The 11,358-nt window shown below is 33.9% G+C and overlaps 1 protein-coding gene across 3 annotated transcripts in view; it reads left to right on the top strand.

Annotated features, from left to right (window-relative positions):
- The window catches only part of LOC107136354 (PEST proteolytic signal containing nuclear protein), a 21,794-nt gene extending 11,486 nt beyond the window's left edge, over window positions 1-10,308 (top strand). For 2 of the 3 annotated variants that reach the window (XM_015478568.2, XM_048803391.1), the window contains 2 exons: window positions 6,316-6,371; window positions 8,427-10,308. In XM_015478568.2, the coding sequence (XP_015334054.1) occupies window positions 6,316-6,371; window positions 8,427-8,553 (183 nt within the window). In that variant the 3' untranslated portion in view covers window positions 8,554-10,308. The remainder of the gene's footprint in view (window positions 1-6,315; window positions 6,372-8,426) is intronic. The other variant, XM_048803392.1, reaches the window with a different exon arrangement.
- The last annotated feature ends 1,050 nt before the right edge of the window (window positions 10,309-11,358 follow it).

The raw sequence follows: 11,358 nt of genomic DNA, 5'->3' as shown, positions 1-11,358 counted from the left end.
TTTTTTTTTTTTTTTTTTTTTGGGGGGGGGCAGGGGGTGATATTGGGGATTGAACCCAGGGCCTTGTGCATGTGAGGCAAGCACTGTACCAGTTCCCAGCCCATGTCTTCCCTATTTTAAAAAAAGTTTTAGAGAGATTGAAACAATATTCTTTCTGCTACAATACTATAATGGTAGTAAACAATAGAGGGCTGGGGTTCTGGCTCAGTGGTAGAACATTTACCTAGTATGCGTGAGGCACTGTGTTCAATTCTCAGCACTTCACATATAAATAAATAAATAAAGATCCATGAACAATTAAAAGTGTTTTTAAAATTTGTCTCATATATCTAAAATCCTTATCTACTTAATTTTTTAAAAAATATTTATTTTTTAATTGTAGTTGGACACAATACCTTTATTACTTTTATGTGGTGCTGAGGTCAAACCCAGGGCCTCTCACATGCTAGGCGAGCGCTCTACCACTGAGTCACAACCCCAGCCCTATCCACTTAATCTTTTATTCAAGAACATAATTAAGTAACAAAATATATTGTTCAAATATATTGACCTAAGTAGATAACAGTTAATTTTGGCTTTGGGAGCAAGTTGTTGCTTGGATTGAAACCAGTACCTCACACATTCTACCACTGAATTATTTCCCAACCCCAGAGTTTTGACATTTCAAAAAAAATTTTTTTCAGTTGTCTCCTTTAATTTGGATAATTTCCCTAATCTTTCTGTGTATTTCATGACAGTAACATTTTTGAAGAATACTGGACAGTTATTTTCTACAGTGTCTCTCATTTTGGATTTGTCTGGTGTTTTTTTCATGCTTAGATTCTCATTGCTTTTGGCAGGAATACCACAGAAGTTGTGCCAAGTTCTCAATGCATCATACTAGGGAGCACATGCTGTCAATATGCCCATTCCTGCAGTGTTAACTTTGATCATTTAGTTAAAATGGTGCCTGCCAGATTTCTCCACTATCAAATTTTTGTAAAGCTAAATTAAAATTTATCTTATATGCTTTGAGTATATGTAAAAATATATAATTTCTCAAAACTTCACTCACTAATGTTAAGATCCATTAGTGATTCTTATCAGGATTAGTTATGATAATGTATGCCAAATGGTGATATAATATATGTCACCATGCCTTGTGTATTTATTAACTGTCTCTTACTAAATGAAAGAGCTGTTTTTAATATCTGTGTATGTTTTTACACATATATTTCTAGGTATGCTTATATTCATTCATATATATATATACACACACACACACATACATACATACATACACACACACACATACACATATACCCACCCCCCATTGGTAATCAAAATCATAAATTGTCATACATATTCAGTTACATAGTTATAACCTATGTGTAAATCAAATTGTGAACATCCATTTCAACACCAAACTCAACTATATACAAATTGAGATAATAAATATTTTAGTATATATTTTACATATATATCCACATTGTGTTTATATATATGGACATAAACATTCAAACCCTAACTCTAATCTTAATCCTTTTTCACAAATAATCCTGTCTCTACCACTACGGCTCAACAGAAACCTCTAGACATATAGACCAGATTACTTTACATGAATGTACCCCTATATTTGGGGATATAAGTTTTAAAAGTCTCATAAAAATCCATAAATATTTTACCTATATATCCATGTCCATAGGCAAACCCAGATTTAACACTTGCTTAAAAATACTATATAACTTTAAAATAGCCATAGATGAAAGTATATTTATAAAATTTTGTATATAATTTTAATTCTATATTAATATGTATTTACATAAATATTGATATGTATTCCAGTGGTAAACCCTCATCCTCAACCTAACTCAGAACTAAACCTAACCCTTCCCATAATCATTAGTCTTCTATACAAAAATCATAATTATGACTTTGGATACCCATATATATTTTTACATATATATTCCTTCATATGTTTATAAATATATATTTATGTGCCCTAATGCTAAACAAAATCCTACCCATAAATTTTCATATATATTCAGTTACATATTCATAAAATACATCTAAACAACAATGTAAACATCCATCTGAAAATTAACTATATACAAATCCCTGTATATTTAGTATTTTCAGGTACGTTTTTACATAAATATTTATATTCATATATTTGGATAATAATGTTCAAAACCTAAAATAATGGTATGCCTCACCGAAACCTCTATACATATAACCATAACAATTTACATGAATGTACCTATATACTGTGGAATATAGATTCATAAATATTGTTACATATAAACAGTGACACTTCATGAATATTTCTGTATTTTGTGAAGTATGTATTTATATATTAACATAAATCCATATATATTTTCATATATGTTCATTTCTGCAGGCTTACCCTATGTTTAACACAAAACCTAACAGTTCCCCTTACCATAACCTAATTAAAGATAAAAGCACATATATTTCATGTGATTTTACTTATGTATTTATATTCAGATATATTTACATACATTTTTAATCCATAACCCTAACCATAATGCTAGTTTGTAACTCTGAATTAAAACTGTGTGTGTGTGTATATATATATACAATTACTTGGAATATCCATATATATTTTTACATACGTATTTATATACATCATTATAAACATTTGTATGTACATATGTGACTAATGTTAACCATAATCCTGTTGCTACAAGAAACCCAAATCTTCTAAACCAGACTGTAACACAAATGAAAACACTAAACATACTCCTGTATATTTATAAATTTATTATTTATGAAAGAGCTATTCTTATCACTTTTAAATTTTAAAATTTTATCATATAAGTGTAACTCATATATTTTTATCTTATTCAGTAAAGTATAATTCTCAAATATACCAGATTTGATCAGTAAAAGCCCCCTTAAGTTGGTTTTTTTTTTTTGTGTGTGTGTGTGTGTGTGTGTGTTTTGTCATTGGATGGGTTTTTTGTTTTTGTTTTTAAAGGCAGTGTCTGTCTAAGTTGCTGAGGCTGGCCTCCAACTTGCTGTGTTCCTGCCTTAACCTCTCCAGTTGCTGGGATTATAGGCAGGCACCTCTGTGTCCAGCTTAAGCTAAGTCTTGCAGATAGCATTTTTAAAAATAATATTTCAGGCTGGGGTTGTGGCCCAGTGCACTTGCCTAGCGTGTGCGAGGCCCTAGGTTCGATCCTCAGCACCACATAAAAAAATAAACAAAAATAAAGATATTGTGTCTAACAGCAACTAAAAAATAAATATTAAAAATAAAAATGGAAGCCGTGGCTGCACAGGCAAGGCAAAGAAATAAAGGCAAGATTGCAGACTACTGTACCAAGGAAGACCCTGCCCATCCATTCCTTTGCACCTCTCTCCTGCATCACCATACTGACCACATCTGTGGGCATCTTAAGTTGTAGCTGCAGATGGGGACCAGTAGCTCCCACTTTAATTTTAGCATTTTGTCTCCTGCACCCACTCCCTTTGTAGATTGTAATCAGAATAGAAACTCTGGGGCACGGGTTCTCAATCTAAGCCCAGGGAAGGCTCCTCATATCCAAAAGAGTTGAGGTAGTAGTTGTTGGTTTTTTTCTTGAGAAGGGTAGGGAGGAATTGTGCCAAGGCATGACCAGTGAGAAGAAGCCAGAGAGCCTGTTTGTGTCTCTAAGAGCCAGTTCTGTACTCTTCTGTATTCAGGTCACTGGGAAGATGGGTAGCAGGGGGCTCTAGTCATTCCAGTGAAATACAAAAGTAACCTGCATGGTGATTTAAGAAAGACAACTCCCTTACCCCAGAGGAGCTGGCTCCAGAATGTTGGGATCAACCCTAACTTTTGTTACATTTACTTTCACTAAAGAAAAAAATATACATATATATAAATAAGTACTAAATAAAACCCTTCTGGGTTTTTTCTAGTGGTGGTTAGTCCCACATGTGGTCACCAGAAACTAAGCCATTCCTCACACCAATATGGGATAAGCTCCTTGGCCTGTAAGGTGCAGGAGTGTATCTTGCTATGTATCTTAGAATCTCTCCTCTGCCTTGTTTTGTGGCAGTGACATGCCTCTTGATCATGTCCAAGCGTGTCTTTTACTGTATCTGATTTCTGAGTCTTGTTCCAGTTGCTTGGCCCTGCCCCAGAGGCCCAGTACTCATTTAGCATAACTGTAATAAATCTTTTTTCCAGATCAGTATAATAAAGGAGTGATGTGCAATAAAAAAAAAAGATATTGTGTCTAACAGCAACTAAAAAATAAATATTAAAAATAAAAATAATAATATTTAGGCATGCCTGGTGGCACACATCTGTAATCCAGCTACTCAGGAGGCTGAGGCAAGAGAGTAGCTAGTTCAAAGCCACTCTTGGTAGGGCTAGGGTTGTGGCTCAGTGGTAGAACATTGCCTGGCACGTGTGACGCACTGGGTTCAATCCTCAGCACCACATGAAAACAAAACAAAGGTATTGTGTCCATCTACAACTAAAAAAGTCTGTCTTGGCAGTTTATTGAGACCCTGTCTTAAAATAAGAAAGGATAAGAATGTATCTCAGTAGTGGAGCACTTGACTAGCATGTGCTAACTCCTATTTCAATCCCCAGTAGCACAAAAAAAATATTATTATTATTACTACTAAGCTAAGCAATAGCATTTATACATAAAACCATAAGTCTGAAAAGAACTCAATCTCACAATTTTCAGTAGCTGAAAGTATAGAAAGTAATAAGGACTGAGTTTTCAAAATGTCCTTAGAATTAAAGAGGTACTTTTGAGAAAGAACAGTACAGTAAAGGGGTTAAGGATCTTTGCTTTGGCATCAGACTAGTTTGCTAATCATTAACTTTGTGATCTTGGGCAAGTAACCTTGTCATTTAACCTATAAAATGCAAATGATTATAATCATACTGCACATGGGACTGCATTGTTAGAATTTTAAATTAAGTCTTTTGTGTGTGTGTGGTGCTGGTGATTGAACCCAGGTCCTTTGCATGAGAGGCATGCACTAAGTTACTTATCTGAGTCCAGAAGCACAAACCTGTAATCTAAGCAACTTGGGAGCCTGAGGCAGGAAGATTGCAAATTAAAACCAGCCTTAGCAATGTAGCAAGACCAGAAGCAACTTAACAACTGTCAAAATCAAAAGATTTGGGGTTCTAGCTCATTGGTTAAGCCCCTCTGGGTTCAATCCCTGGTACCAAAAAAAAAAAAAAAAAGATGGACTGGGGTTGTGGTTCAGCGGTAGAGCGCTCGCCTAGTACGTGTGAGACCCTTAATCCTCAGCACCACATAAAAATAAACAAAATTTGTTGTGTACAACTAAAAAATAAATATTAAAAAAAAATTATTCATCCTACAAACCTGTCAAACCAAACCCCTATACTGTTATCATCCTTCTGCTTTCCTGACCTCTGGTAACTACTGTTGTACTGTATTTCTGTGGCATCAGCTTCCTCACCATCTACATATGGGTGAGAACATGCTGTATATGTCCTTCTCTGCATGATTTATTTCACTTAATGTCCACACCACCCTGATCCATTTTGCTGCAAATAACAGTATTTCATTCTTTTATTTATTTTGGTTTAACAATATTCATTGTGAATTATGTGCCATTCTCTAACCATTCGTCAGTGGACATTTAGGTTAACTTCATATTAGTCATAGCTATTATGAATACTGCAGCAATAAACATGGGAATATAGATATCTCTTTTGTCATACTGATTTTCTTTCCTTTAGATATATACTTACTAGTGGAAGTGTTTGACCATATGGTAGTTTTATTTTTAGTTTTTAGGTTTTGTTTTTGGTTTGTTTTGTAATTGGGATTGATCCCAGGGACACTGTACCACTGAGCTGTATCCCCAGACCTTTTTAACCTTTTATTTTGAGAAAGGATCTCATAAAGTTGCCAAAACAGGCCTTGAACTTGTAGTATTCCTGCCTCAGCCTCTTGAGTAGCTGACATTACAGGCTCCTGCCAGGGTACCTGGTTATTTTTAGTTTTTTAAAATCTTTTTGATAAAAGCCATAAAATGAGATTTTGAAACTATGATTAAAGAAATTTTAATTCACATAATTGAACATAAGAGCACAGATTGGTGTTTCATTTCATGTATACAATGTGTTGAATGAGATTTTTACCACATTTTTTTCTTTACTCAAAATCAGCACTCTGGAAAGTGCCTTTCTATTAAAACTGTGGTTAAGACAAATAATTCACTAATTTTCTTCTTTTACAGAAATTTGTAGCATTTGAAATGTTTTAAAAGATTTAGATGTAAAAGTTAGCATGATATTTATCTCAGTTTACTCATTTTTTTCTTCAGAGTGAACCAGAGGAAATGCCTCCAGAAGCAAAGATGAGGATGAAGAATATTGGAAGGTAGTATAGTTTTTTTGTAACTATTACAGAAATAGAGGGATGATGGGGATGGAGTTGTGGCTCAGTGGCAGAGCACTCACCTAGCATATGTGAGGCCCTGGGTTCGTTCCTCAGCACCACAAAAAAATAAATAAATAGGGCTATTTAAAAGAAAAGAAAATTAGAGGGTTGAGTTAAGAGTAAGAATAAATTGCATATAATATTTTTAGTGTTAAGGCTTTTCTTGTGCATATGAGCAAAACAATTTTCTATATTTTCTCTCTACTGGAGTTTAAAGATAAGTAAGAATTAGACTTATCACAAAGAAGAAGGGTGATCTTATTTTCTGTGCTTTTTGGAGAAACACTTAACAATAATTTAAAGCTAATTCTTTTTTAATTTTTCCCTCACTACTGGGAACTGAATACAGGGGTACTTTACCACTGAGCTATATCCTCAGCCCTATTTATTTATTTAATTCTAATTAGTTATACATGACAGTAGAATACATTTTGCTACATTGTACATAAATGGAATGCAACTTCTTCCTCTGGCTGTACATGGTGCAGAGTCACACCAGTAGTGTAATCATACATGTATATAGGGTAATAATGTCTGTCTGATTCAACTGTCCTTCTCATGCTCACACTCATGAGACAGACATTATTACCCTATATACACAATCCAAAGTGCCTTCATTCTTACCTACCTCCCACCCCTATAATCAGTATCCGCTTATCAGAGAAAACATTCAACCTTTGGTTTTTTGGTTTGGCTTATTTAACTTAGCATGATATTCTCAGCTCCATCCATTTACTTGCAAATGCCATAATTTCATTCTTTAAGGCTGAGTAATAGTCCATTGTGTATATGTACCACATTTTCTTTGTATATTTTTCTGTTGAAGGGCATCTATGTTGGTTCCATACTTTAGCTATTGTGAATTGAGCTGCTATAAACGTTGATGTGTCTGCATCACTGTAATATGCTGATTTTAAGTCCTTTGGGTATATACTGAAAAGTGGGATAACTGGATCAAATGGTGGTTCCATTCCAAGTTTTCTGAGGAAACTCCATATTGCTTTTTCGTAAGGTTACACCAATTAGCAGTCCCATCAGCAATGTCTGAGTATACTTCTTCCCTGTATACTCTCCAACGGCCCTTTTTATTTTTGGAGACAGGTTTCCCTAAGTTGCCTAAGCTGGTTTTAAACTCAGGATCCTCCTGCCTCAGCCTCCCAGATAGCTGAAATTACAGATGCCCAGATTAGGATATTTCTTTTCAGATACTTGTAACCTATATTTTTTCAAATAAGAGAAAGCTATGAAGATGTTTCTGATTTTAAATTTCAATTTTTTTCTAGTGTAATAGAAAAGTGGCTTTTACTCACTACAGTCATAATGATACAATGATATTCCTACCACTTAATCTTGATCTTACGTGTCCTTTTCCTTTGGAAAATATTTTTAGTATCAGGGATGCATCATGCCCTATGTTGGAAAACAGGGTTGGGGGAAAGCAATTTTGCCTCAGGCCTACCGAATTTAAAGTCTTTGAACTGGCTGGTGTGGTGGTGCATACCTGTAATCCCAGCAGCTTATGAGTCTGAGACAAGGAGGATTGTGAGTTCAAAGCCAGTCTCAACAACTCGGTGAGGCCCTAAGCAATGCAGTGAGACCCTATCACTAAATAAAATATAAAAAGGAGCTGGAAATTGGCTCAGTGGTTAAGCACCCCTGCGTTAAATCCCTAGTACCCCTCCTACCCCCCAAAAAAGTCTTTGAACTATCTTTGGAAATAGTATTTTTTAAAAATCTCTGTAGAGGTTTTTGGGGTAGGGATACTGGTAATTGAACCCAGGGGACACTTTGCTATTAATCTCCAGGGACACTTCACCATTGAGGTACATCTCCAGCCCTTTTATTTACTTTGAGACAGGGTCTTCCTAAGTTGCTCAGGGCCTTGCTCTATAGAGTCTTTTTTGACGTTCAGCTTGTGTTTATAATAGATACTAAGTAAATGTGTATTAAAATATCTATAGAATTTTAAATAAATTTATTTATTTTTTAATGCAGGGATACACCAACATCAGCTGGACCAAACTCTTTCAATAAAGGAAAGCATGGGTTTTCTGATAACCAGAAGCTATGGGAACGAAATATAAAATCTCATCTTGGAAATGTTCATGACCAAGACAATTAAATGATGTGTTTTGAAATTGGGGTATGGGGTGGGTGTAAAGTTAAAAGGAACAGTTTCCTTTTTTAAAGAATGGTATAAGACTATCTTTGGAGCCGCTTTTTTTCCTTTTTCGTTTTTGTTTTTGTTCTGTTTTGTTTTTTAAGATTGAGTGGTACACTAATAAATGAGAGTTTGAAATTAGAAGTAATTTATGTTTTATATACAGATTTCAAGACATTTGCTAATTTTGTAGTTTCATGTGATTAGTTTCCAAAGGTTACAGATAATAAAGAAATCAGAAATGGTACCTTTTTAAGAATTGCATATTTTTTTAGGCACAACTATTAGCACATTAAGAGGGAAACAAAAGTTACTATCTTTTTAAAACTGCAAGCAGTTACTCTCCTAACTTAACTCCCTCATTACCTAAACTGTCTGGCTCCCAGGAACAGCCTTATTAGAGAGAAGGGAGTATTGTACTGAGAGGAAAATGTTACTGGACTATTGACTGATAATAAATTTAGATAAAATTAAAATACAGCTTTTTTTCCTTATGGGCATTTGTTTTGTTTCAAGTCATCATATACTAGGTATTGGCATTGCTATCAGTGGATACAAACGCTTAGCTCTTAAAAATGTTTTTATTTCTTTTTTAATTTTTATGTGAAGTATCGAGTATTTGAAATAGCCCACACACCTTAATGGGTCTTGTCTACCTTCATTAGTCTTCAAAGAACAACCATTTGCTACCAAAGTAAATCAGTATTCTGAATGTGCTTCTCTTGGTTTTTATTCATAACTAGTTCCTGTAGGCATTTCCACCAGAACTTGAGGCAAATCATAAGGAAGCTGTTTCTTTTAAAATACAAACCACCACCAAAAATTTAAATGTATATAATACTTAAGCATTTGGCTGGTTTTTATTTTTTAAAATGTATAAATACCAAAAAAAAAAAAAAAGAGAGAAGAGAAATTTAACATTGTATGAAGACAACATGAGAAGATGCACTTTCTGTAACTTTGTCTAATCATTTAAGTTACTAACTTGTTAAACCCAATTTAAATTGAACTCACTGCAGGATTTCTTATTAGTATAATTCTATGGTTTGTTTGAAATATATATATTTACTGACCAGTGTCTTCTCAAAAGCACATTTTAGGTACTAAAAATAAAATGAAAGAAAATGCATCTTCAATTACATTTTATGAAATCTCCCACCACATATACTATTAAGATTTGTGTATCATAAGGTGTTTGTTTTGTATTTTTGTATTGTATATGGACATTATTTTTTAATGTGACAAATACATCTTTAAAAGCATAGTCACAGACAACAAAAATATGGTAATATGATTTCCTTGAAAACTCCTACAATGTTAAATTTGGAGGCAGCTTCAAACTATTTTATTGGTGGTTATTAACTCACTGAGCTCTTTTAATTGGTAATAATTCCAGAGAAGCAGCCTGTATATATTCCTAACTCTTGTTCACTTGCATTTAAGTTTAGAAAGAGCCCCAAGTAAAACAATGGAAATGTATATACAACTATTAGTTCTTAACATGATTTAATTATATCAAGAAACATGAATTTAACTTACTTTTATGTAGGCAAACTATCCATTTTGTCCATTTTACTGTTTGTTAAAATAACATCCCTCTCCTACATATTCTTTTCTTGACCCAAATGAAATATTAACCTAAGGTCAAGATGAGGAGAGAGAAACGACTGAGATGAATGTCTTTACTAAAATACCAATAAATTTTGTCAAACTCAATATAGTGTTCTTATTTTCTATTCCACTGAATTACTTGTTTTTGTTTTTGTTTTTGTTTTTAAATGTATGTTTGTTTTTGTTTAACTGAGAAGTTAAGACAAAGTTACAAGTGTTTTTCTTGTCCAGGTTGTTGGCCAAAGTTAACAGCATTAAAAGTCTCTTAGTTATTAGGGCCTACATAACTCCACAGAGTTCTATAACCTAACTATCTCAGGTTGGAAAGACTTTATTCAAATCCTTTTCCCCTACCATAGGGTGTCCCTGTGCTTTGGAAAATCCTGCCAAGGAATAATCATGGAGAAATCACTGAATGTTCAGATTCTTTTACTAGTGTCTTCCATTCATTAACCCTGCATATAGATTCAGACCATACAAGAAAAAACCCAATCCTCTACTTAGTGGGTTTCTTCAAATATTGAAGTGTTTTTTCTACCTTCCCTAAAACACCCCCGCCAAAGTAGTAAATATACCCACTTATTCTGATCTTGTTTTTTTTTTTTTTTGGTATTTTTAAACAATTTGACATCTTGTATACTGCATATTTTCCACACATTGCTCGTTTCTGTATCATGAATTCTAAATATCACCTGGGTATTTTATCCTATTTTTTGTCACTTCTTGATTCATTCACTTCCATGTGTTTAGAGCAGCCTTTTCCTCTACAACTGAGCTATATCCCCAACCCTGTTCATAAAATTAATTTTGAATATGGTGCTATCTGGTATACATCAGATTTCTCCACAAACTATTGAGATTTTCCCCTTTACCAAATGATTTTGTTTCCATCGCTTCCTGCTTTTATTATTTGAAATTCTACTGAGAGGAAGAGTTTTTGTTCCCCATTATGATTGATACTAGATCCACATTTTTATATTATTTGGTATATTCATTTACTATCATTATTTATTGCTCAAATTCTCACTTATTTGGCCACATGAGCCCTTTCTGTTCTTTTCACATGTCCCTGTCCTTTTAAATTCTGGAAGCACAAAATGTAGGAGGCTCATCTCCTGTCTACTGTAGCCTTGAAATCTGATTTCTTTCTTCAAG

This window comes from Marmota marmota, unplaced genomic scaffold (genome assembly GCF_001458135.2).
Source record: "Marmota marmota marmota unplaced genomic scaffold, marMar, whole genome shotgun sequence".
NCBI classification, from domain to species: Eukaryota; Metazoa; Chordata; class Mammalia; order Rodentia; family Sciuridae; genus Marmota; species Marmota marmota.
This window is presented reverse-complemented; position numbering and strand designations above follow the sequence as displayed.